The 26,349-nt window shown below is 24.2% G+C and overlaps 13 protein-coding genes and 2 non-coding genes across 15 annotated transcripts; 5 read left to right on the top strand and 10 right to left on the bottom strand.

Moving 5' to 3' along the window:
• Window positions 1-860, bottom strand: DDB_G0286101 (hypothetical protein; the record flags this gene model as incomplete). Its single annotated transcript, XM_632796.1, has 1 exon — window positions 1-860. A coding segment is annotated over one exon (860 nt), but the record flags the coding sequence as incomplete, so codon positions are not given.
• Window positions 861-1,287: 427 nt separating this feature from the next.
• Window positions 1,288-1,369, bottom strand: tRNA-Ser-UGA-7. The gene has a single exon. It is a non-coding gene; the product is annotated as a tRNA-Ser (tRNA).
• A 638-nt stretch (window positions 1,370-2,007) lies between these two features.
• DDB_G0286017 (hypothetical protein) lies at window positions 2,008-2,388 on the bottom strand (the record flags this gene model as incomplete). Its single annotated transcript, XM_632797.1, has 1 exon — window positions 2,008-2,388. The coding sequence occupies one exon, from the start codon at window positions 2,386-2,388 to the stop codon at window positions 2,008-2,010; it is 381 nt and encodes a 126-aa protein (XP_637889.1).
• A 265-nt stretch (window positions 2,389-2,653) lies between these two features.
• DDB_G0286019 (hypothetical protein) lies at window positions 2,654-2,836 on the bottom strand (the record flags this gene model as incomplete). The annotated part of the gene is made up of 1 exon (XM_632798.1): window positions 2,654-2,836. The coding sequence occupies one exon, from the start codon at window positions 2,834-2,836 to the stop codon at window positions 2,654-2,656; it is 183 nt and encodes a 60-aa protein (XP_637890.1).
• A 449-nt stretch (window positions 2,837-3,285) lies between these two features.
• On the bottom strand, window positions 3,286-3,358 carry tRNA-Ala-AGC-8. The gene has a single exon. It is a non-coding gene; the product is annotated as a tRNA-Ala (tRNA).
• A 424-nt stretch (window positions 3,359-3,782) lies between these two features.
• Window positions 3,783-5,117, top strand: DDB_G0286097 (hypothetical protein; the record flags this gene model as incomplete). Its single annotated transcript, XM_632799.1, has 1 exon — window positions 3,783-5,117. The coding sequence occupies one exon, from the start codon at window positions 3,783-3,785 to the stop codon at window positions 5,115-5,117; it is 1,335 nt and encodes a 444-aa protein (XP_637891.1).
• A 1,806-nt stretch (window positions 5,118-6,923) lies between these two features.
• gmsA (hypothetical protein) lies at window positions 6,924-8,479 on the bottom strand (the record flags this gene model as incomplete). Its single annotated transcript, XM_632801.1, has 3 exons — window positions 6,924-7,496; window positions 7,618-7,998; window positions 8,087-8,479. The coding sequence occupies 3 exons, from the start codon at window positions 8,477-8,479 to the stop codon at window positions 6,924-6,926; spliced, it is 1,347 nt and encodes a 448-aa protein (XP_637893.1).
• A 745-nt stretch (window positions 8,480-9,224) lies between these two features.
• Window positions 9,225-10,087, top strand: DDB_G0286021 (hypothetical protein; the record flags this gene model as incomplete). The annotated part of the gene is made up of 3 exons (XM_632802.1): window positions 9,225-9,392; window positions 9,522-9,675; window positions 9,753-10,087. The coding sequence occupies 3 exons, from the start codon at window positions 9,225-9,227 to the stop codon at window positions 10,085-10,087; spliced, it is 657 nt and encodes a 218-aa protein (XP_637894.1).
• Window positions 10,088-10,516: 429 nt separating this feature from the next.
• DDB_G0286023 (elongation factor 1b-related protein) lies at window positions 10,517-10,887 on the bottom strand (the record flags this gene model as incomplete). The annotated part of the gene is made up of 2 exons (XM_632803.1): window positions 10,517-10,549; window positions 10,657-10,887. The coding sequence occupies 2 exons, from the start codon at window positions 10,885-10,887 to the stop codon at window positions 10,517-10,519; spliced, it is 264 nt and encodes an 87-aa protein (XP_637895.1).
• Window positions 10,888-11,505: 618 nt separating this feature from the next.
• On the bottom strand, window positions 11,506-15,275 carry repE (UV-damaged DNA binding protein1; the record flags this gene model as incomplete). Its single annotated transcript, XM_632804.2, has 3 exons — window positions 11,506-12,964; window positions 13,057-15,045; window positions 15,178-15,275. The coding sequence occupies 3 exons, from the start codon at window positions 15,273-15,275 to the stop codon at window positions 11,506-11,508; spliced, it is 3,546 nt and encodes a 1,181-aa protein (XP_637896.2).
• A 328-nt stretch (window positions 15,276-15,603) lies between these two features.
• Window positions 15,604-17,152, top strand: alg1 (hypothetical protein; the record flags this gene model as incomplete). The annotated part of the gene is made up of 2 exons (XM_632805.1): window positions 15,604-16,187; window positions 16,255-17,152. The coding sequence occupies 2 exons, from the start codon at window positions 15,604-15,606 to the stop codon at window positions 17,150-17,152; spliced, it is 1,482 nt and encodes a 493-aa protein (XP_637897.1).
• A 41-nt stretch (window positions 17,153-17,193) lies between these two features.
• DDB_G0286103 (small MutS related family protein) lies at window positions 17,194-17,776 on the bottom strand (the record flags this gene model as incomplete). Its single annotated transcript, XM_632806.1, has 2 exons — window positions 17,194-17,470; window positions 17,574-17,776. The coding sequence occupies 2 exons, from the start codon at window positions 17,774-17,776 to the stop codon at window positions 17,194-17,196; spliced, it is 480 nt and encodes a 159-aa protein (XP_637898.1).
• Window positions 17,777-19,888: 2,112 nt separating this feature from the next.
• On the top strand, window positions 19,889-21,541 carry DDB_G0286025 (galactose-binding domain-containing protein; the record flags this gene model as incomplete). Its single annotated transcript, XM_632807.1, has 1 exon — window positions 19,889-21,541. One exon carries the CDS (start codon window positions 19,889-19,891, stop codon window positions 21,539-21,541), a length of 1,653 nt encoding a protein of 550 aa, XP_637899.1.
• Window positions 21,542-21,825: 284 nt separating this feature from the next.
• On the top strand, window positions 21,826-23,137 carry rfc4 (replication factor C subunit; the record flags this gene model as incomplete). The annotated part of the gene is made up of 2 exons (XM_632808.1): window positions 21,826-21,951; window positions 22,220-23,137. 2 exons carry the CDS (start codon window positions 21,826-21,828, stop codon window positions 23,135-23,137), a joined length of 1,044 nt encoding a protein of 347 aa, XP_637900.1.
• A 180-nt stretch (window positions 23,138-23,317) lies between these two features.
• On the bottom strand, window positions 23,318-23,662 carry DDB_G0286029 (hypothetical protein; the record flags this gene model as incomplete). The annotated part of the gene is made up of 1 exon (XM_632809.1): window positions 23,318-23,662. One exon carries the CDS (start codon window positions 23,660-23,662, stop codon window positions 23,318-23,320), a length of 345 nt encoding a protein of 114 aa, XP_637901.1.
• Window positions 23,663-26,349: the final 2,687 nt, after the last annotated feature.

A 26,349-nucleotide genomic window follows, 5' to 3' on the forward strand; every position in this document is an offset into this window, starting at 1 on the left:
GAGGTCATGTTAGGAGTCTTCTCTCTGTTTTCCGAGGATGAATGGATGTTAGTGCTCGTTTTGTTGGCATTGTCTTTTTGGATGGCGTTGGATGTTGTGGTAGTGGTTGTGGTGGGTTTGACAGATTGAGATTCTGCTTGGTTTTTGGGGGGAAGAGGTTGAGAGGATTTTTTTGATTGGGCTCTTTTCTCTTGGGTTGATTGTTTATCAGACTTATTGTTTGCTGGGTTGTTTGTTTGTTGTTGTGGTTTTGGTTGAGAGGATTTGATTGCTATCCTGTTTTGGATGTTGGGAGGATCATCTGTCATCTCATCTTCTAATGGTTCTTCCGTGTTGTTTGACTCTACTTTCTTATTTTTCTTTTGTGAGGAGTAGGTTTTGGTGGCCGTTCTGATGGTAAAGTTGGCGATTTCTGTATTGTGTTGGCCAGATTTCATTTGATCGCCTATTTTGCATTCTATTAGACCGAATACTAGGAGGTGGTCGGTGGAGTATATAGTATGGTATATTGCATAGGGTATTTCTTCTGCAAAGGCAGTTTTGATGAGGGCATCCACTATTCCTGCCTTTTCTCTTGGAATTCTTACTCTTCCTGTGAGGACGTGGTAGTCTCTACTGGAGGTGATGAAGGTTCCCAATTTGCTTCTATCTCTAATGATATTTAGGAGAGATTGTTCGTTTTTAATCATCAGGTGGATCGTTTTTCTAGTTCCTTTGCCTATGTATATCTTGTCGATTGGGATATCGTAGTTTGAGAGTGTTTTTCTCATTTCTTCTAACCCCATGAGATCCATTTTGGGGAATTCGAGTGTAATTGGGTAGAATCCGTTGTTTTTCTCGTAGGTTGAGAGAGCAGTCATGTTCAATATGGTCTCGCAGTATTTGGAGATGTCTTTGAGGCCTATTGATAATTTGGGGTAGGTCTCCTTTATCTCTGCTGTTTTTGTGGAGAATTCCTTAATGAAGTTCTCTGATGCCTCGTCCATATGGGTGGAGGGGTTGGCCATTTTAGCCGCGTCTGCGTAGGAATTCATCTCGATGGGATTCCTTTGAATCGGCGATTTGGTAAATTAGATCTGTAGATCGTGGTGGATTGGTGATTTTTTTTGAAAGATTGGTTAAAATTGACCGAGATTAAGGATAGAAAAGGATGAATTACTTTTCACGTGTATCTTGTATCCTCTTGATCGCGGTGCGGTTTTTTTGTTTATCGGTTGGAATGTTGATGTGTTTGTTAAAAACCGAACTTCCTAAAGTATCAAAATACTTTACATCATATAAAATAATCGACATCGGCAGGGTTCGAACCTGCGCCTCCTAGGAGATTTGATTTCAAGTCAAACGCGTTAGACCACTTCGCTACGATGTCTTTGATGAAATCGTGTAAAAAAGTTACTTAATAAAATTAAAGATATTAAATAAGCATATTTATTAATTATAGTTGACACATTTAAATAATATAATAATAATAATAATAATAATAAAAATGCACGTAACCTTTTTTAATTTTCGCATGGGCAAAAACATTAACAAACTAATCAGAATACGAACAAACAACCAAGGAGATGAAAAGAAACAAACACAAACAATCTCAAGAGCACTCCAATATTTCAGCAAACAATGGAACTCCCCACTCAACAAATCAAAATTACCACCCCACTTAGACCAATTCATCACTACCATTAACACACTCTTTGGGTAAAAAATTAAATAAATAAATAAATAAATAAATAAATTAATAAATAAATAAATAAATAAATAAATAAAAAAACAATAATAAGAATATTATAAACAACAAAAATAATAGCAAGATAAAAAAAAAAAAAAAAAAAAAAAAAAATAATAAGAAAAAAAAGAAACTAACCCCCTCTTTCAGATGCCCTGTAAATATGTTACAAATAAAATGAGATCTATCATCTCAAGGAGAAGCAACTCAGAATTGAGCTATTCAATTCAAAAAAAAACTTTTTTTTAATTTGGAAAAAATGGGGTAGAAATTTTAACCATTTAAAAAAAAGACCATAACAGATAACTGTCCCAATCCATAAAAGTTTTTCCATATGCTTTTGCAATGTCAATTGATGGTGTTGAGTATATACCTTTCCCATATGCAAATCGGGTACATTTAGATAGTTGATAACCTTCTTTAGCTATTGAACTACACGAAATATCATTTGTACCATGGTATGAAACTAACCATTCATTTGGACCATTACAATGTCCTAGCCAAGTTTTTCCATCAGTTTCTGTGTTATATTTGTTTACATTTAATGCAAATCTCATCCAACCACATGGGCGAGTATATATATACTTCACTACCACGATAATGAACAATTGGATCTTTAATGTTTCTAAAATCAAAATCAAATGATGGCGAAGTAAAACCATCATTAATGAAATAAATAAAACTGGTACCACCTCCTTTTTAAACCAATTTCCATATGAATAGTTGATCCAAAGGTAATGTTATAATCTGAAATTATATGACCATCTTCAAGTTTTTCCCCTCGATAAAATAATGTTTGAAATCTTACTGGTAAATCAATTTTATAACGAATTTTTTCTTTTAAATCTTTATCCAATTCAGATTCTTTAACTTGAAGCCAAAACGATTCACCATTTAATGTCTTTATGATGATATTTGTTCTAATTTCTATTCGATTAATATTGCTAAGATCTGTATTGCTGGCTCATCCATTTGCAAAAAACGTTTATGAAAAGATTCAGTCTCTAAACCAATAAAACTATACCCCAAATAATTTTTCTTTTCACTTTCATAAATAACCAAATGATTAAAAATTGCTGATAATCCGAGAGTTAATAAAGATTTATCCATTTTATCAAAAAATAGTAATAATATAAAACTAAATTTTTTAATTTATAAAAATTATTCTAATTTTAAATTGTTTGAGTCTTATTTTGGAATAGATCTATTCTTCAAACTCACTTGCCCAACTTTGACATATGTGTTCAACAAAAAAAAATAAGTAAATAAAAAACTTTAAATTTAAAATTGTTAGAGTCCTTTTTTGGAATAGATCTATTTTGCAAACTCACTTGCCCAATTTTGACATTTGTGTTTAACTTTTCTTACAATTTTTTTTTTTTTTGTCATCTTTATTAAAAAAAAAAAAAAAAAAAAAAAGGAAATTGAGCTGTGTAACTCCTTTTTTTACAACCATCTCTAAATCTCCAACATTGGATTGTGAATTTAAAAATTATTTCTTTTTTTTTATTTTTAAAAGGAATCGAACCTACAATCTTATCCTTAGAGGATCAAATAAATGGAGAAGAAGGGTATCGATCCCTTTACCTCTCGCATGCTAAGCGAGCGCTCTACCATCTGAGCTACATCCCCTTTGATGAATTTTTATAATTAACGTTGTATCCTAATTCCTATGGAAGAGATCGAAAAAAACAAACAACAACAACAATCTCTTTTTTTGATTATTTCATTTTTCATATAAAAAAGACTTAAAAAACAAATAAATAAATAAATAAACTATTTTAAAAAGCCATCTTTTTACTTTATTGTAATTTATTATTTGTTTCGTTTTGAGAATTTTGCGTAGCAAAATTTTCAAAAAAAAAGCAAAAAATAATCAGATCGAAAAAAACAAACAACAACAACAATCTCTTTTTTTGATTATTTCATTTTTCATATAAAAAAGACTTAAAAAAAAAAAAAAAAAAAAAAAAAAAACCTGGGAACCAAGTTAATTAGAAAATTTCCAGATTTTTAACTTTTTAAAGAAAAATAAAAAAGATAGAAAGAAAATAAAATGAAAATCACAAACAACACCACAAATATTAAGCAACACAAATGCCTACAAAAAATAAGCGAAATTGTGGATAAAACTCAATTAAAAAAAAAACAATTCAAATACGTCATAAACATCAATCACGAACCAGACGATAAAATAAAAAAAGATTTAGAAAAAAGTTTGGACAAAAAAGATGTTTTAATCAAAAGTAATAATACATTCAAAATTCTCACAGACAGTATTAGTACAGTAATCTATTTTGTAAATATGTTTGATGCAGAATTAAAAGGACAATTTATAACCACTATAAGACCAAAAAATATGTATACAGATTTTGATTGGTATAAATCACTCACAGAAATAGAATGGGTAATAGAAAATGAAGGATGTAAACTAATTAAATCAGAAATTAAAGGCGAAACTCTAATTATCAAAACAGTGAAAAGAGTCGTAGAAGAATTTGACACTATCATTGAACTAGACAATCTAACATTAATTGGACACTCCAACAAAGGATGGAGAGATCAAACCTCATTACCAGAAAATCAAGAAGAAAACAAAAATAAAAAACAATCAGATGAACAACAACCACAATCTACATCAGAACAAATACCAAAACAAGGAAAAAGAACAATCATTATCCCACCAATCACATCCTCATCTAATGATAAAACATTTATGGCCCTAGATGATACAGCTCAAAAGGTAATAGAAGCATCACTAGAAAACGTAGATGAACTAACAAGAATAGAGAATGAGATCAATACACAATCGATAAACAATCAAGAAATTAAAACAAAATCAGAAAAACCTATCGAACCACCATCTCCATACAATACACCAATAAAACAACACGGCGAAACAAAGGGACTAACAACGGAAGAAAAACTTAGAGAGGCAAATGATATCTTCGACTTCACCAGCCCAAACACTGATGCAATAAGAAAAATAGAATTCCCACTTTCAATCCCTTCAAATCAATGGTTCTTCTCCTCTCCAATAAAACATATCATGAGTTTCAGCCCAACCTATGGTACACCATCGAAAATTATCGATTCACCAAGTAAATTGTTAAACACACCAAAAAAGAAACAACAAGACAAAACAAACAAGACCAACAAAACACCAGTCAAACCAAAATTGGGTGAATATGGACAAAAAAGCATAAAAACAAAAATGGATGAAGATATAGACAACTTCAACAAGGAAATTCTAAAACAAATCAATAAATCAAAAAACCCCACAAACACACAAGACCAACAACACAACGAACAAAGTAAAGATCAGTTAGAAGACAAAATAAACCAGAAACTTCAAAAGGTAGATAAAAATCTACCCCAAATAAAACTATAAAGAAAAACACAATAAGAATAGGTGTTTGGAACGTCCAAGGATCCAACACCATCCAATCTGCCAGCATAATAAACACCGTTTTAGACAACAACAAGCTGGACGCAGCACTTCTAACTGAAACAAATATAAAAACAAATAAAATTTACTCAATAAATCAACAATATAAAAACAAAATAACACACCACGCACCAATTGATAAAACAGGACAAGGGGTGTCACAAATCATCATCAACACCCGCAATAGAACTTCCTAAACATCTCAAAAAATACAATAATTCACTCAGTACTTTCTATAAATAAAAAAAAAAAAAAAAAAAAAAAAAAAAAAAAAAAAAAAAAAAAAAAAAAAAAAACCCCAGGTTATTCAAAAAATTAAAAAAGATGGAAGGAAATTAAAGGGAAATTCACAAACAACACCACAAATATTAAGCAACACAAATGCCTACAAAAAATAAGCGAAATTGTGGATAAAACTCAATTAAAAAAAAAACAATTCAAATACGTCATAAACATCAATCACGAACCAGACGATAAAATAAAAAAAGATTTAGAAAAAAGTTTGGACAAAAAAGATGTTTTAATCAAAAAGACCCTGTAAAAAAAAAAAAAAAAATAAAATGAGATCTAGCATCTCAAGGAGAAGCAAATAATAATTGCGTTATCCAATTCAAAAAAAAAAAATAATTCCTATGGAATACTCTTTTTAATTTGTATTTACTTGTGTGACCCTTGAACACACAGAAATAATTAATAATAAATAATAAATAATAAATAATATTATATCTCTTATATAATATAATAAAACTTCCGTTTGTGCACAATTTGGAATAAAACAACAATGAATTAATTTTTATTTTATTTTACTATTTATTCTAAAATTAATTTTACTAAAGAAACCATTGGTAAAATTTCTGAGAATAAAGTAAGAATCTTTTATTTGTTAACGTCTTTTCAGTTACAGGTTTATTTCTATATTTGTATTTTACCAGGGATAAAAACTTTATATATTAATTTATGTCGCTTAATTATTCGCGATTATTACATTTTTTCATTTTTAGCCAAAATTTAGATTGATATTTTTAAGATTTTTAAAAAAATATATACATTTTATGTGTTTTAAAATGTATGATATAAAAAACTTAAGAATATTAAATCAAATATGGTAATAATTAATAAAAAGTTTAATTTAATAAAAAATCATTAAGGAACTTACATTAAACCCTTCCGATTCTTTAACGAATAGAAGGTGATAAGGTAGAATTAGATATGGTAATTTTTGAGCAAAAGTATCGAATATTCCCTTTTGATGTAATGGTCCTGTCTGTAGATTACCCAAAGATGGTTATTACAATTTTTTATTTTTTTGAATATTTTTATTTATCAGACTTTTATATTTAATAAAATGAGGTCTCAAGAAGAAGCAACTATCAATTGCATTATTTCATCAAAAAAAACTATCAAACTTTTATTCGCTCCCCTCAAAAAAAACAAAAATATCCTACCTTTGTATGAAGTTTTATTAAAAATTAACATTTAATAAATATTATATAAGATCTAAATGATACAAACAATATAGATATATTTTATAGGTATAATACGTCCTAAATTGAATCACAAGCAATTTATATACATCAAAACCTTTTAGAATATTTTTTTGAGTGAATACTAATTAATTAGATTATGGTTTATTTGATATAATTTCAAATATATTAAATAAATAAATAAATAAATAAATAAATAAATAAATAAATAAATAGATTAGGTTTTGTTTAGTTTAGTTTAGTTTGACCTGAGGTGTTTTTTCTATTAGAAAGTTGGATAATAAGAGTTATAAGCAAATATTGCAAGGTTATCATTTGATGCTGTAATACGCATATAACCAGATTCGCCCCACCATGAACCCCAACTGTTTTTAATCTTATAGGCATCAGTTGCTTGGTCATAACCAACAAGTAAGACAAGATGATTAATACCAGTGTATTTAGTTGCTGAGTTATATATACCACTCTTGTAATTTTGGAATGCAGAATCTACATATACTGCAATTGTAACTGGACCTTTTTTAAGTTCTGCAAGTAAAGCAGCTTTAGTTTTTTCGGTATAACCATAGTTTGTGTACTTGAACCTTGCAACTGAACTTGTAGTAATACATGAAGTACCAGTAACAGCTTTGTATGGATCATCTTTTTCATAAGCAATACCTGGTGTTTTAAAGAAATTGAAATAGTTTCCTGACCAACCACCATTACAACCACTAGCAATACAATTTACAGCATTTTGATTTGATAATTGAAGTGTCGATTTTTGTGCTGTACCATATTTAATAAGGTAACGAGATTCAAGTGCTGCACTACTAGCAAATGCCCAACATGATCCGCACTAATTGAAAAAAAAAAAAAAAAAAAAAAAAAAAAAAAAAAAAAAAAAAAAAAAAAAAAAAAAATTAATAACTATTGAATTGGAAAATTAAAAAACAAAAAATTAAAATTAAAAAACATACTTGTCCTTGATCTCTTATTGGAGTTTGGTATGAAGTCCAATCTACTGTAAGAGTTGATGTTGGGGCTGGTGTTGTTGGGGCTGGTGTTGTTGGTTTTGGAGTAGTTGGAGCTGGTGTGGTTGGTTTTGGAGTGGTTGGAGCTGGTGTTGTTGGTTTTGGGGTGGTTGGAGCTGGTGTTGTTGGTTTTGGAGTAGTTGGAGCTGGTGTGGTTGGTTTTGGTGTGGTTGGAGCTGGTGTAGTTGGAGCTGGGGTTGTTGTTTTTGGAGTATAAGGAAGAACACCCTTAAATCCACCTGCTGGGTAATATGAACATGAAACTTCAGATTTATCTGGACATATTGTCTTTGCGCAACCATATGAAGTACTCTTACTCCAAACAGCCTATAAAAATTTAAATATAATTAAAAAACAATTTAATTAAATTTTTTTTTTTTTTTTTTTTTTTTTTTTTAAAAAAAAAAAAACTTACATATGTCCATAATTGACAATTATAATTTGCAGAACTATTACAACCTTTAGCGTTCCAGTCATAAAAAGAGGCACCTTTTTGGATATTATCAAGAGTTGCATTTAAATTGAAATAAGTATTTGGAGTCCACCAACTTTGCCATTCACTATTAGTTCCATACTGTGACATCGTACTAAATTTACCATCACATTTATCTAAACTACTTTGAAGAGCAGCTGCAATTGTTGCATTCCATTTTAATGCTGGAATTGTTGTTGATGGAGTTGGACCAATTGGAGATGATCTCCATTTATTGTGATACGAAACAATAATTTGTTGTTCGGTTGGTGACAATCCACCTTTTACAACAAAAAGTGTTGAAATTAAACATAACAATACTAATATTAATTTCATTCTTTTGGGTGATTTTAAAACTATATATATCTAAATATATATAATTAATTTTTTAATTAATTTTAAAAAAGATAAAAAAAAAAAAAAAAATTAAAGAATTGATTTTAAAAAAAAAAAAAATGTTTAAATAAAAAAAAAAAATATAATAAAAATAAATAAAAATTAACTTTTTTTTTTTTTTGATTAAAAAATAATCACAAAAGAGATCTTTTTATTTGGAAAAAAAAAAAAAAAAAGTTTGAAATCAGTTTATTTTTAAAAATTAAAAAGAAAAAAAATATCTTTTGGATTTAAAAAAAAAAAAAAAGAATTATTGGTTTATTTTAAAATAATGAATGGGTTTTAATACTTTGAATGAAAAAAATGGTTTTTTTAAATAAAATATCATATGATATTTCAAGTGATCCCATGAAATCTTGATTACCAGCCCGTTTTTTTTAATTAATTAACGATTTGAATTTTCGTTCAAGTTGCAAATTTAACCAATTTCAAAAAAAAAAAAAAAAAATATTAAAAAAATTAAATTAAAACTGATCATCCCAAAATATCTCTGAATTGTTTTTTTTTTTTTTAATTTTTTTTTTTTTTTAAAATTAAAAAAAAAAAAAAAAAAAATAAATTATTGTAAAACCAAATCACAACTATTTTTAAAATTTTTTATTAAAAAAAAAAAAACAAAATAAATTGTGTCTTTGTTAAATAATTTATTATTTTTAAAAACAATTAAAGAAATAAAAAAAAAAAAATGAAAATTATTGTTTTAGTTTTATTAATTTTGGGATGTTCTCAATTAATTAATTCTCAAGAAGTCCCAAGTGATTCAATTCTTTTTCAACAATTTATAAATTGGATGGATAATTATGGAATTTTTTATACTTCTGGTGATATGCAATCAAAATTCAAATCTTGGAAAGTATGTTTATTTTTAATAGTTATAATTATTTATTTCTTTATTATTTTTTTTTATAAAAAAAAATAAAAAATAAAAAATAAAAAAAAAGTAACATATTTTTAATATTATATTATGTAATAATTTTTTCAGTCAAATGTATTAGAAATTGCAAGTTTAAATTCAAACCTTAATGTTCCAGATGTACTCTATACTGTAACTGAAACACCAGTATCCAATTTAAGAACACTTTTAGATGCTGAACCAACAATTGTTGAATCATATCCAGGTCAAGATATTCAACAATGTAATTATCTTTTTTTTTTTTCCCCTCTTTTATTTTCAATAATATTAATTTTTTTTTTTTTTAAAAAAAATTATTAGTTGAAGTTAATCAATTTTCAGATTTAACAGCATCAGAGTTTAGTAATATTTATGCCGGTGCAGATGCATCATTAGCTATTTCTGAAGTAGCAGCATCAACTTTATCAACTGGTGCCATTGTTGGTATTGCAGTTGGTGGTAGTGTTGCACTTATTGGAGCTACTGCTGCAACTGTTTTAATTGTTAAAAAGAAGAGACAAAACAAAAAACCACAAGTTTCTGAACCAATTGCAACAACTCAAGATGTTAAAATGAAACCAACCAATGGTATAGATCTTTTAAATCGTACTGAAAATCAACATAGATCAATCACTGCAAGAGCATTCTATTCTTAAACAATTCAATTATTAATTTATTAGCTAATTAATTAATTCATTTTTTGATTTATTTATTTATTTATTTATTTATTTATTTATTTATTTATTTATTTATTTATTAAATTTTTATTTTTTATTAATATAATAAAAATAAAAAAACAATAAACCCAAATTTCAATTTGATTTTTTTCACAACAAAAAAAATAAGTTTAATATTATTTTCACTTTTCCTACATAATCATTTTAAAAAAAATAGATTTTTAAAAAATATATATACTTTCAATATTAAATAAATGAAAATAAAAACAATAATATTAATAATAAATTAAAAGTAATTAATATAAATTTAAAGAAACAAATAAAAAAAAAAAAAAAAAAAAAAACAATAATTATGATTTCCAAATTAAATTTAATTTTATTTTAATTGGATGAGAAATTTAAATTTTCTTAAATTTCAGACATTGCTTCAATATCAACACTCTGCAAAATTTTAAAAAAAAAATAAAAATAAAAAAAAGAAATTATATTAGTATAATTTTATAGTTTAAAGTTTTTTTTTTTTATAAAAATATATTAATTAAACCTACTTGAACTAAATCCATATTGTTGATTTTCATTTCTAAGTCATCAACTGATGTTTTGTTTTCAACAACAGCCAATGCTCTAAGACGAGCTAATTTACCAACTAATGGTTCCTTTCTGAATTCACCCCAAGTTAAACCGTCCATTTTAATGTTTTTGACATTCTTTTCAACATCTTGAATGTTGGTTTCTTCAGAGGCTGGAGAAATCAAAAAGATAACTGATGTTTTATGCATTTTGAATATTTATTTTATTTTGAATTATACAAAATATAACAATTAAAAAACTTTAATTTATACTAATTTCCAAAAATCTTTTTTTTTTTTTTTTTATTTTTTCCCAAAAAAAAAAAAATATTAATTATTTTTATTAATAATAAAATTTAATAAATCTTTTAAAGGGTTGTGGTTTAACTTCCATTTTTGGAATTTTTTTTGCTTTTATTGAAAATAAGAAATTTCAAATTAATATATATTTTTTTTTTTTTTTCATTTTTTTATTTTTTTATTTTTTTTTTTTTTATTTTTTATTTTTCCAGTGTTTAAGAATTTTTACTAAATTTGTAAAAACAAAAAAAAAAAAAAAAGTGTTAATGTATGAGTGGGTAGTACTTTTTATTCGATTTTAAAATTCCAAAAAAAGTAAATGACAATTATTTAGATAGGAGAATTTTTTTTTTTTTTATAGGGGTTTTATTAAATAAATTATAATTTTTTTTTTTTTTTTTTTTATGGGAATAATAATTATTTGGTTTTTTAATTTTTAATTTTTTATTTTTAAATTTTTATTATTTTTTTATTTATTTTTTTTTTTTTTTTTTTTTTTTTTTTTTTTTTTTTTTTTTTTTTTTTTGATTAACGAATATATTGCATTAAAGATTCAATTCTTCTAAATGCATCATCAGGAGTTATTCCTAAATCAGCAACAGCTTTTAATTGACTTTCATATTTGAGATCCAAGAAAGTTTCAATTAAGTCACCATCAATGAAATTTTTAGAGTCAATAGTATGATGATCATTTGAGAAAGCTCTCCAAGTTTCATGACTGAAACCACCAACACCACGAACTACTTGATTTAAACCCTTTTGTAATTTTGAGAAAAAGATGAAATCCTCTTCAGAGATAGAGGCAACTACACCAATTGAACCATTGACAGAAGCATAAAGGATTGTAGGAATAATTGGTTGATCTGAATCTGGTAAACGTACTAATGAACCATGTCTCATTGAATTGATTGATTCACCAATATGATAATGACCAACACTATCCAATAGCTCTCTCTCTAGCTCATTAGTTGAATCATTATTCTTTTTGACAACGATGAAATTATTACTTGCTTCAGCACCAATGAAATAGTCATCATTTATCATTGCAACTGATCTAATCCAAATTGGTTGTGGATTTCTAGCGATTTGTTCCAACGAACCATCAGATTGTTCAACCAATAATGACATTGACTTCATCATATCGCCAACGAGTATGAAATGACCTCTACTTGCTAATTTCAAAATCATAGTATGACCTTTATGTACACTCTCACTTGAAATAACTTTACAATTCTTTTCCTTTGAATGAGTATATCTAATTGAAAATAATCTTTTATGTACTGCTGCAATTAATCTACCATTAAATGATAATAAGAAATAAACACTTGATCTAAATTTAATTTCTTCTAATAAAGTTAATTTACCATTAGCACCACTATTATTATTATTGTTGTTATTATTGTCTAAACTATCTTTATCATTCGATGATGATGATGATGATAAACTAAATAATAAAACTCTACCACTTGATTTAATTGGTGTATTAATTGAAGTACCAACTGCTAAATAAGTATTTACATCATCACCAGCAAATTTACATGGTGTAATTGACCAACCCATTTCATATGGATCCAATTTATAAGAGGAGATGAGTTCAAATGTTTGATCATTATAAATACGAATGTATGAAACCTCTTCATCCTCTTCACATAAATCTTGTGCACCACCTAATAAACCTTCATTATTCTTTACCGTTATCACTGCATAACATGAATGATCTTCTAAATGTACAATTCTTCTACCCATCTCTTCATTCAATGGTATGGTTTTAATATGAAGTTTTTGAATTTCATCAATTGTACCAATTGTCAATGAATTGGTTGTAGCAATTGCCATTGAATTTGGGAATCCATCTGAATTAAATGATGTAACATTTGTAACATCCTTTAAATTTACAACTGAATAAAATAATTTCTTATTATGACTATAAATTACTGTTGGTCTATCTGAAATTGCAAATATATTAATTGTATTTTTTAATTTAAATCTTTTAAAAAAAAAAATAAATAATTAAAAAAATTAGAAATTAGAAATTTGAAACTTGAAATTTTTTTTTTTTTTTTTTTTAAAAATACAAACTTTTTTAAAATTATTGGTTGAGTACCTAAAGTTAATTTTCTTTTATCAAATAATTTAAAACTTGAAAAATCAAATTGAAATTTAAATAAATGACCATCACCTAATGAACAGAAAATATAATCTATTGAATCAAAAGAAATCATTAATATTGATCTTGGTAAAATTTCACCACCCAATGGTTCTTTCCAAATCTCTTCAAGTGTTGGTAATTTGAAGATACGTAAAGTGATATCATTCCAAAGTCCAACAGAGACCAATTGAGATTTAGTATCCATAAATGAATCAAAAGGTGAAATATCAATACAAGAGATTTCATGAGGTAGTTCAATCTCCTTTACCAATTGAATTGATTTGTTGGATGAATTAATTTGGAAATATAATAATGATTTATCAATTGATAAAACGATTTGATCTTGATTGGTTGATACTAAATTAATTCTACGAGATGGTTCAACATTCCATTGTGATACTCTTTTGAATGTATTTGAATCGATTAAATTGATTGAGACATTGGTAATTTGAATCAATAAATTCAATTTATCAATGGTACCACAATAAAGTGTTGAACAATTTGATTCTAAACCTTCAAATTCTGTTTCTTCAATCTCTTCACCTTGAAATGATAATACCTTTGTACATTCAATAAATGATGTAATTAAATATCTATCTTTTGAATCAGTTATACCATTACTATTATTATTATTATTATTATTATTATTATTATTATTATTATTATTATTATTATTATTATTATTAATTGGGAAAATACCTTTTATACCTTCCAATTCTATTGATGCTTGTTCAGCAATACCAATACCATTTCTAATGATACGTAATGAACCATCCCTATAGGTACCAGAACAAGTTACAATTTGAGCTTGACCTTGTTTTTCAGCATCAACAACACAGAAATCAACGACTGGACCAATGTTTGTAAATGCTTCTAAATAGGTGACGTATGAATCTGTAGTTTGATCTTTTTCAGTATTTAATCTTATCAATTGAGAATCACCTGAACTTGAACCAATATAAACTACACCAGAATCTAAATAACTAATTGATGATGGTATTGAGATACGACCCAATTGTTCAAATTTCAATTCCATTACTTTTTGTTGTTGATGAATTAATACCAATACTGATAATCTACCAAAATGATCACCAAAGAGGAATCGAGAACCATCTTTATCCACTCTAGTGAATGCTAAAAACTTTGTATATGATACTGCTACGGATCTAGTGACCTTACCATTTAAATAGGTGATACCATTATCTGCTACCACCAATACACCACCCAATGGTACAGGTACTAACAATGAACTATAAACTCCAACATTTGATTGTGACCATGGTCCAACTACTAATTCTGTATCCTTTGATGATATCTCATAGGTTGATATATGTTTTTCATCTTTTGTATCCTTAAAAAGTACCGCTATCGTTGGTACTTTACAACCATATAAAAATGTCATATCTAAAACTTGTAATTCCTCTAATCTAACATTATTTACATTCTTTTGAATTGGTGAATTATTATTATTATTATTAATATTAAAATTATTATTATTAATATTATTATTATTATTATTATTATTGTTATTATTATTATTGTTATTATTATTATTATTATTATTTATTTTATTTGGTGTATTATTATTATCCAAGGTAATTAATTTTAATAAACCTTCATAAAGATGTAATGCAACTATTCTACCATCAGGATCTATAATGCCAAGTTGACCAGCTTCGGTTGGTCTACCAATTGTATCTTCAGCATTACCAGATGCTTTAGTTATAATCTCTTTCTTTTCATAGTCATATGCTAATATACAAAATTTAAAACTCTCTGTTGATATAAATAAATAATCCTGTTTACTACCAGCAACTGAAAATAATTTTAATACTGATATTCTACCATAAATATTAACATCAAACATTGGTTTTAATCCATCTTGATCCATTAAAAATATTTCAATCTTTGTACATTTACTAAGTATTTATTGTTTATTATTTATTATTATTATTTATTATCAAAAAGGGAAAAAAAGAAAGTTAATTTCAATATTATATTTTATTATTTTATTTTTTTAATTTTTTAATTTTTTATTATTATATAATTACCTAATTATAAGATTTTTATCATTGGGACCTGTGAAATTACCAGTTACAGAATGTGTAACTGATGTTGGTTTTTGAACAGTTGATACAAAATTATACATTTAGAGATGTATGTATATATTAATTAATTTATAATATCCTCTTTATCTCTAAGCGTTGGGAATGAAAAAAGAGAAAATATAAAAATAATAAAAAAAAAAAAAATTTTAAATCCAAAAAAAAAAAAAAGTAAAAAAAAATTTTGAAAAAAGAAAAAAAATTTAATTTAAAAAAAAAAAGTGAAAAAAAGGAAATAGCACATCAAAAAATTTAATTAAAAAAAAAAAAAAAAAAAAAAAAAAAAGCCATTTTTATTTTTTTATTTTTATTTTTATTTTTTTATTTTTATATATTTTATTATTTATAAATATATAAATATATAAATAAAAAATGAATAGAGTTGCAGTTGTAGTTTTAGGTGATATTGGTAGATCACCAAGAATGCAATATCATTCAATGTCATTATCAAAATTAGAGAATACCAAAGTTACATTAATAGGTTACAGAGAGAGTGAACCACATCCACAAATTGTTAATAATGATTCGATTACAATTGAACCATTAAAACCATTTCCAATATCAATGTCAAATTCATTTAAAAAGATACCATTAATTTCGATATTTATGTGGCCACTATTAGCGATATGTAAAGTACTTTTTCAAATTATTCAATTAATGTATGTACTATTAGTTAAAGTTCCATCACCATTGAATACGATATTGGTTCAATCTCCACCTGCAATTCCAACAATATTCGTAATGCAAATAGTTTGTTGGATTAGAGGTGTTCATTTAGTAATAGATTGGCATAATCTTGGTTATACTCTATTAAAATTATCACTTTCTAAATCTGATAATCATCCAATCATTCGTTTAGCAAAATTCATTGAGCGTTATTTCGCAAAGAATGCCTACGCTCATTTATTCGTAACAAATGAAATGAAAATTCAATTAGTTAGAGATTGGAATTTAAAGTAAGTATTTTTAATAATAAATACTTACTTTAAAAATATATATACATATTAATTTTATTTTTTTTAGGGGAAAAACATTTGTATTTCATGATAAAGCCTCACCAATTTTTAAGAGTTTAACAGATAGAGAACAAGAAGAATTTTTAAAAACATTTATAAATAAATATTCTATTAAAGGTGAGGATAAAGTTTATATTGAGTCTGTAATTTCAAAGAAATCAATTAGAAATCCAAAACAACAAACTTCAATTATAATCTCTTCAACAAGTTGGACACAAGATGAAGATTTTTCAATATTACTAGATGCAATTGTGAAATATGATATTGAGCATGCTATAAACAACAACAACAACAAAGTAGAGGAAGCACAAGATGAATCAGTTGTTTTAGCAGAGAATTTATTATTTATTATTACTGGTAAAGGACCACAAAAAGAATATTATCAAGAGAAAATAAATTCATTATCATTAAAGAAATCAAGAATCATTACAGTTTGGTTAGATTCTGAAGATTATCCAAAACTATTGGCATGTTGTGATTTAGGTGTTTCACTTCATAATAGTAGTAGTGGTATTGATTTACCAATGAAAGTGGTGGATATGTTTGGTTGTTGTTTACCAGTTTTAGCAATTGATTTCAAATGTATTGGAGAATTGGTTAAAGTTAATTACAATGGTTTCCTATTCAAAGATTCTGATCAACTACATCAATTATTAAATCAATTATTTACTCATCCTACCAATAACAATACCATTACCAATACCAATAACAATAAGAATTTAATTTTAGAGAAAATGAGAAAAAATTTAACAAAAGATAGAGAAACTGACACTTGGGAAAGTAATTGGTTAACAATTAAACCATTATTCATTCCATCATCATCATCATCATCATCATCATCATCATCATCATCATCATCATCATCATCATCATCCTCTTCAAACTCAAAATCAAAGAAAGATTAATAATAAAATAAAATAAAATAAAATAAAATTTATATTTATTATTATAATAATAATACATTTTGACTACTTAGGTAGACAATAAAAGCTCCACCTTTTGAATTTTCTTCAAATAGTAAAGAATTTTCTTTTAAAAAGCTATTTACTCTTGGTTTAATTTTAGCTTCACCAACACTATGACTACCTCTACCAGTAATAACTAATAGTTTTCCTTTATATTTTTCTTTTATTAATTGGTTTATTCGATTTTTTAATTCTAAAATTGCATGATCTGAATATAACCCATGAAGATCAATTGTATATTTATCTCTATCTTTATTACTATAATTTTTTTTTTTTTTTTTTTTGAATATTAAAAAATTGGTTTTTGTGTAAATATAGGAATAAAAAAAAAAAAAAAAAAAAGAAATTTATATATGTATACCTTAATTGAAAAATCTGAGAATTAAAATCATCAACGGTTGGTTTTATTAGTTGGTATTTTTTCTCTTTTTTTAGTTGATTAACTTCTTTATTTAATTTTTCATGAAGAGAATCAACATCTTCTAAATCTTCTTTTGTTACAAATAATCTTCTAACAAATTGGTAGGTTAAAATTGCACCTACCAACAATACAACTGCAAACATTGTTTTTTTTTTTTATTTATTTTATTTTATTTTATTTTAGATTTATAAGAGGTTTTTTTTTTTTTTTTTAAAATAAAAAATAAAAAAAATTAAAAATAAAAATTTAAAAAAAAAAAAAAAAATTAATTATTAAAAATTAATTTTAATTTTTAAAATGGTTATTCCATGAATAATTTAATTTTCTTTTTTGAAATTTGTTTCAAATAAAATAAATTTTATTATTAAAGATATTAAAAAAAAAAAAATTTATTTGTAATACAAAATAAAATAAAATAAAATAAAATAAAATAAAATCTTTGAAATTTAAATTTATAAATAATTAAAAATTTTTTTATTTTTATTTTTTATATATTTTTTTATAAGAATTATTTTAGGATTTGCTTTTTTGTTTCCAAAAATTAAAATTAAAAAAATTTAAATTTTTAAATGTAAATTAATCCCTTAATAAAATAATGTGGATGCGGAAAGACAAGATTCTAAAATAAAAAAAAAAAAATAAAAAAAATAAAAATAGTAAAAATAAAAAAATAAAAATAAAATATAGGGAATTAATGATGATATAATTATTATTATTTTAATTAGTTTATTATTTTTATATTTCCTTAAGGAGAAATAAATTAAATAATGATTTAAGAAATAATGAAATAAAAAAATTAAAAAAAAAATGATGAATATATGAATATATATAAATATGTTATTAATAATAAAAAGAAATATTTTGATTTTAGATTCCATTGTTTTTAACATTAAATTAATTTAATATATTATTATTAAATATTATTTATTTTATTTTAAAAAATATCATCATCATCATCATCATATAATTATTTTAAAACTAATACTTTTTAACAACTACAATTCAATTATTATTACATTAATTCTTTTAAAAACTATCAATAACAAAAATAGCAATTAATCATCAATAAATAAAATAAATAAAAAAATAAATAAAAAAAATAAATAAAAAAATAAATAAAAAAATAATTAATTAAATAAAAAAATAAATAAAATAAATAAAAATGTAACCTTAATTTTTTTTTTTTTTAAAATAATACACTCAAACCACTTTCTTTCACTTTCCATATTAATAAATATACAAATAACCATGATGTGCTATTATTTTTGACTCTGATTTAATTATTTTATTATAAGTTTTTTTTAGTTTTTGTGTGTGTGTGTGTATTTTTTTTTTTTTTTTTTTTTTTTAAAAAAAATGTTTTATTTTATGTTATTATAAACCCTCACCCAATCATTCAAGGTCATAATTATTGACCAATAAATATTTTTATTTTTATTTTTTATTTTTATTTTTTGATTATTGTATAAATACACAATAAAACCACACCAAATCACCACACCTCACCACTTATTTTTATCAAATAAAACCACAAATTTTCACTATGGTTCATAATATCGATACAGAATAGCAATAAATAATTTTATTATTCTAATGCCTATCATTTTGAACGAATCTGTTCTATCAATTTGTTATTAATAACAAATTTTCTTTTTTAGTTTTTTTTTTTTTTTTTTTTTTTTTTTTTTTTTTTTTTTGTTTTGTATTTATAAATTATATATATGCCAACATTCTCACCCACTCACACTTAATCAATTCATCATTACACACAATTGTTAATTTGTATTTTTTTTATTTTTTTTTTTATTATTTATTTATTTTTTTTTATTTTTTTTTTATTTATTTATTTTTTTTTAAAAAAAAATTTATTATTTATATTTATTTTTATAAGCAGTATAAGTAATAATCAAATTATAAAAAATACAAAAAAAAAACAAGAAATTAATATTATTAATTTAATATTATTCAATTATATATATATAAATATTTTTTAAAAAATAACCCAAAAAAGTTGTTAGATAAATATAAAAATACATTATTATAACATTACAAAAATTTTTTAAAAAAAAAAAAAAAAGAACAACAATAAAATAATAAAAAAAATAATAAAATAAAGTAATTATTATTTATTTGAAAAAAAAAAAAAAAAAAAAAAAAATTAAAAAAAAAAAAGTAATAATTAAAATATTTTTATTAATTTTATAATTATTATTATTATTTAATTAGAATTTGATTTTATTTTATTTTTAGATGAAATGAAAATATTAAAAGCATTAATATTATTAACAGTATTATTTAAAACAGTTATAGGAGGTGTAGAGACATCAACTAAAGGATTACATGTTTATGGTAGAAATATATTGAATGAAAATGGAGAATTAGTAATGTTAAGAGGAGCAAATCGTCCAGGTACAGAGTATTGTTGCGTTCAATATGCTAAAATATTTGATGGACCACATGATCAAGCACAAGTTGATGAAATGAGAAAGTGGAAAATGAATGCAGTGCGTGTTCCATTGAATGAGGATTGTTGGTTAGGAGTTCATGCACCAGAGACCGAATACTTTGGAGCATCCTATAGAAAAGCCCTTGAAGATTATATTAAACAATATACCGATAGCAACATGGCTGTGATTATAGATTTGCATTGGGCATCTGAGAATGGTAAATTGGCAACTCAGCAAATTCCAATGCCAAACAATGGTAATAGTTTGTTGTTTTGGGAAGACGTTGCCAGAACATTTAAAGACAATTCACGTGTTTTGTTCGATCTTTACAATGAACCATACCCATATGGAAATAGTTGGGCCAACCCAGACGCATGGCAATGTTGGAAGAACGGTACTGATTGCGGCACCCTTGGCTATGAGGCATCTGGTATGCAGCAAATGATTGATGCAATTCGTTCCACTGGCTCAACTAATATCATCCTTTTGAGTGGTATTCAATATGCAACTTCATTCACAATGTTTTTAGACTACCAACCAACAGACCCTGCCAAACAAATGGGTGTTGCACTTCATAGTTACGATTTCAATTATTGCAGATCTAGAGGTTGTTGGGATACTTATTTGAAGCCAGTTTACTCTCTCTTCCCTATGGTTGCCACTGAAACAGGTCAAAAGGATTGTCTTCATGATTTCCTCTCTGATTTCATTAACTATTGTGATAGCAATGATATACATTATTTAGCATGGTCTTGGCTAACTGGTGAATGTGGTATTCCATCATTGATTGAAGATTATGAAGGCAATCCAAGTAATTTCGGAGTTGGTTTGAAAAGACATCTCTCTGATTTAGCCAAAGGTGTCACTCCATACTACACCGATACCTTTGAAATCTACAATGATAAACTCACACATTGGGCTGATGATTGGAGTTCTGCAACTCGTATTATCAATAGTACCACTCAAGTTTACTCTGGTAAATACTCTATCGAATGGTTACCATCCGCTTCTAAATCACTTCATTTCATGTGTTGGAGTTGTATCAAACCAAAGATTCATAAATCTGTTGATTTCTATGCCAATGGTGGTAGTAAAGGTGGTCAAGATATGGATATTGATCTATTGAAATTAAATCCAGATGGTACAAACACTATCCTTCATACCTATAAACTAAGTCAACTTTTAGGTGGAAAAGTAGTTCCAAAATCTGAATGGGTTAAAGTGGTTTTGGATTTAACAACTCTACCAAAAGATGAAGAATATGATGGTTTTTGGTTAAAATCTGATACAAGTCAACCTTCAATGTATGTTGATGAAATTACAATTCAAGCAATTCATGAACCACCAACTCAAATTCCAGATTCTCAATGGGAAGAACAAAATGGTGATAGTTCAATAGGTTCAATAATTACTGTAAATTTAATTTTATTTATATTTACTTTATTATCATTATTATTATAAAAATATAAAAAAAAAAAAAAAACAATGGTTATTATATAAAATATAAATAAGATCTAAAAATAAAAATAAAAAAAAAAAAAAAAAAGAAATCCAATGCTAAAAATAATTTAATTTCCCTCCAAAAATAGTCATTTTTGAACTTTTTTTTTTTTTTAATTTTTTTTATTTTTTTTTTTATTTTTTATTTTTTTTTTTTATGAAATACGCGCAATTTTTTTTTTATAATTACACTTTACATATTCACACACTCATATATATAAACATTAATAAATAAATATTTAAATATGTCTAAAATACAAAAAAAAGATACAGAACCATGGGTAGCAAAATATAGACCAAAAACAGTTGATGATGTTTCATATCAAGAAGATGTTATTTCAGCATTAAAGAAATCATTAAATACAGGAAATGTAATTTATTAAAAACTTTAATTCATTGAAAATTATTTTTATTATTAGTATTATTATTATTATTATTATTATTATTATTATTATTATTATTATTATTATTATTATTATTATTATTATTATTATTATTATTATTATTATTATTATTATTATTATTATTATTATTATTATTATTATTATTATTATTATTATTATTATTATTATTTATTATTTATTATTTATTATTTATTATTTAATATATTTAATATTTACTTTATTTTTTTAAAAAAAGTTACCACATTTATTATTTTATGGACCACCAGGTACAGGTAAAACATCAACAATTTTAGCTATTGCAATGGATATATATGGACCAGAATTAATGAAACAAAGAGTATTAGAATTGAATGCATCAGATGAAAGAGGTATAGAAGTTGTACGTACAAAGATTAAAAATTTTGCAGGATATGCAGTGAATAAAACTACAACGGGTACAAGTAACCCAGGTGCAACTTTTAAATTGATTATATTGGATGAGGCAGATAGTATGACAACGGACGCTCAAGCAGCATTACGTAGAACCATTGAAACCACATCTAAAACCACACGTTTTTGTTTACTTTGTAATTATATTTCACGTATTATCGATCCATTAGCATCGAGATGCGCTAAATTTCGTTTCAAACCATTGGACACAGTGGCAACCATTGAGCGTTTAAAATTCATTAGTCAACAAGAGGGTATAAAATGTGAAGAATCAGTCTACCAAGCAATTCAAGTGGTTTCCAATGGTGATATGCGTAAAGCTATCACCTATCTTCAATCAGCTTTTCGTTTCTTTGCTAATAAAATCTCTGAAGATGTCATCTATAATATAGCTGGTTCTCTACCACCACAACTTATCAAACAGTTGGTAGATTGTTGTAAAAAGAATTCTTTCGATAGATTACAATCAATGGTACAATCTATCATTGCTCAAGGTTATCCAGTATCTCAAGTTATCTCTCAACTCTTTGATTACGTTTTAACAACTAAAGATTTAAATCAATCTCAAAAATCTCATATCACCATGAAAATTGGTAATGTTGATAGAAATCTAATTGATGGTTCTGAAGAATTTCTTCAATTATTCGATTTATCTTCTTATATAATGAAACAATTAAATAATAATAGTACTTCAACAAATGGTGATGATATGTTAATTGGTTAAAATAAAAAAAAAAAAAAAAAAACAAAAAAAAAAAAAAAAAAATCTTAAATAAAATTTTCAATCATATTATAAATAAGATTATTAATATGAATTTTAATAAATTGGGAAAATAACAAAATAAATAAAATAAATTATTATTTTTAAAATATTATTTTTTTTTTTTTTTTTTTTTAATTGAAATTATTTATTTGAAAAATATGATAATGATATTGGACCAAGATTATCATAACAATTTTTTAAATCATTTTCAGAGATAAATTGGAAAAGGAATTCAAATGTCTTAAAATTTTCTCTATCTATTTCTAATAAATTTTTAATTGTTGGGTGATTTTTAATTTGTTTTAAAATTTGAGAATAATTTTTACTAAGAATTTCTTTAGTTTCAAATTTAATTTTATTATTTGCTTTGTAAGGTGAAGTGAATGAGAATTTTGATTTTTTAGAGAGGTAGATAAAATTTAATATCTGTTTTATCATATGAATGACTTGTAAAAATGTGTGATAAATAATCTTAGAAATATACATCTCTATAATAAAATTCTACTGATAGACCAATAACCAAAGTGTTTTAATAATTCTAAAATTTTAAAATAAGAATGAAAATTATTAAAAGTATCATGAAAGTAAGACCTATGGAAATCAAATAAATAATTTAATACACCAATTGAATAATATAAAATGTTGGTGGTACAATTGGGGAATCTAGAATTGATAACTTTTAACTTGTTTGCATTAATTTAAATCGTGGATTGCACAGACAGATTAATGAAGATTCAATTCAGGCAATAAAATCAAACTATATTGCTTTTTATTATTAAAATTTATTGAATCAAATTCATTATAATAAAAATTTATTAATACTGATTTACCCATTTCGTTGGGTTTTGTTTTCTTTCAATTTTAATATTAATTTACAAATTCTAAATATCCTCTCATTTGATTTTTTTTTTTTTTTTTTTTTTTATTGGAATTAGAAATTAGAATGGAACCTTTTTTAATTCTTACTTTTATGGTAATATCGAATCTCTAAAATTATAAAGGGAGATTATTTTATTAAGTTTTTTTTTATTTATTTTTTTCTATTTTTTTTTTTATTTTTTTTTTATTTTTTTATTTTTTTTATTTTTTTTTTATTTTTTTTTTTTAAAAAGGAAAGAATAAAATGCTAAAAAACCCAAAAAAATTTGATTATCGATTTTGGAAATTCAAAAAAAAGTAAAATTTTGTAACAAAACCTTTTTAGGATAGATTATAAAAATATTTCCAAAGGTGGACGATCTTGATTAAAATTTTTTTTTTTTTTTTTGCACAAAAAGAAAATTTTTTTATTTTCCAAATAGTCATTTTACACAAACAATCAGTAAATCAAAGTTTAAAAATAATAATTTTATATAAATATTTTAATGAAATTAAAAAAAAAAAAAACCAATTGCAACAAACTTAAAAATAATAATTTTTTATAAATATTTAAATCAAATAAAAATGTATAAAATAATTTAATAATCATTTTTATTTTAAAAAAAAAAAAATCAATTTTTTATTAGGGTTATTTGTTGTTTTAATATGACTTGTTCAAAAACAGGGGTTAAAGATTTATCTCTGGACAAAACCATTTGATTCCATCTTCTAATTGTTTAATAAAAGAATAAAAAAAAAAAAAAAAAAAAAAAAAAAAGGAAAAAAAAAAAAAAAAAGGAAAAAAAAAAAAAGGAAAAAAAAAAAAATTAAAAGAAAAAAAAAAGGAAAAAAAAAAAAAAAAAAAAAAAGGAAAAGGAAAAAAAAGGAAAAAAAAAAAAAAAAAAAAAAAAAAAAAAAAAAAAAAAAAAAAAAAAAAAAAAAAAAAAAAAAAAAAAAAAAAATTTTCTTTAATTAAAGTAAATCTTTTAACTCATAGCTTTTGAACTTGGTAAATATATTTAATATACATAGAATATAATGTCCTATATTTATAATATTATTTTTTACAATTAAAATAACAATATCAATAATAAAAATAATTTTTTTTTTTTTATAAAATCAATTTAAATTTTAATTTAGTTGAAAAAAAGTAAGGTATTAAAACTTTATTTATATAATAAAAATATCTAAAAAAATGATTTGGATAATTTTAATATTTTTTTTTTTTTTTCTTCCTTTCTTTTTCTTTATTTTTTCTCTTAGATAAACTTGAAGAGTTCTTCAAAAACCTTTATTTCTAAATCTCACTGGCTGTAACTCAATATTAAAAAGCTTTGTGAATACTTTTTCAACTGATCAATTGAATGGCTACTCCTAACTCAAATGTCCCAGTATTAAAATGCTATGAGAATAGCTTTGCAACTGCTCAATTGAATGGCTACCCCTTACTCAAATAATCCAGTATTTAAATGCTATGTGAATAGTTTTGCAACTGCTCAATATAATGGCTAGAGATCACTCAACGATCTGGTTTAATAAATTATTGGAGGTAACAAAGACTTTTCTCAAGGAGTTTTTAATGTCGGTTCCTCAATAATTGAATAATAAAAAAAATAAAATTAAAGAATAATATAAAACAATTAAAAAAATAGATTTTTTATCTTTTTTGTAGTCAAAATTAACATATTTCTAATTTGATTTTAAAAACATTTACCAATATTAATAAATTAACATAAAATAAACTATAAACAAATTCATTAGGAAAATATCCGTTATTTTATTTTTTCACAACTATAATTTTTTTTGTTAAATTAATTGCCTTTTTTTTTCGAATTTTTAATTGTATTATTACTTTTGATTAAAACATCTTTTTTGTCCAAACTTTTTTCTTAATCTTTTTTATTTTATTTGTGGTCGGCTTCGTGATTGATGTTGATGACATATTTGAATTGTTTTATTTTATTTGTGTTTTGTCTTGGCTTATTTTTTGTAGGCATTTGTATTGCATAATATTTGTGGTGTTTTTGTTTTTTTTAAAAGTCTTTTTATTTGAAAAATGAAATAATCAAATAAAAGAGATTGTAGTTGTTGGTTCACTAAAATGGAGCCTATTTTTTTTTTTTTAATGACCTCATCCCAATTTATTTAATAGAGGAATTCAAAGCGAATTTAATGATTAAATAATGGTAAAATAAAAAATTTGTTAGGTAGTAGGGCCACTCACCCCCCTTTTATTTTAAGAGTTTTTCAAAAAAAAAAAATTTTAAGTAAAAGCAAGGTATTGGATCGATAACATTGAGATATATATATATGAA

The sequence above is a fragment of the Dictyostelium discoideum genome (assembly GCF_000004695.1).
Source record: "Dictyostelium discoideum AX4 chromosome 4 chromosome, whole genome shotgun sequence".
NCBI classification, from domain to species: domain Eukaryota; phylum Evosea; class Eumycetozoa; order Dictyosteliales; family Dictyosteliaceae; genus Dictyostelium; species Dictyostelium discoideum.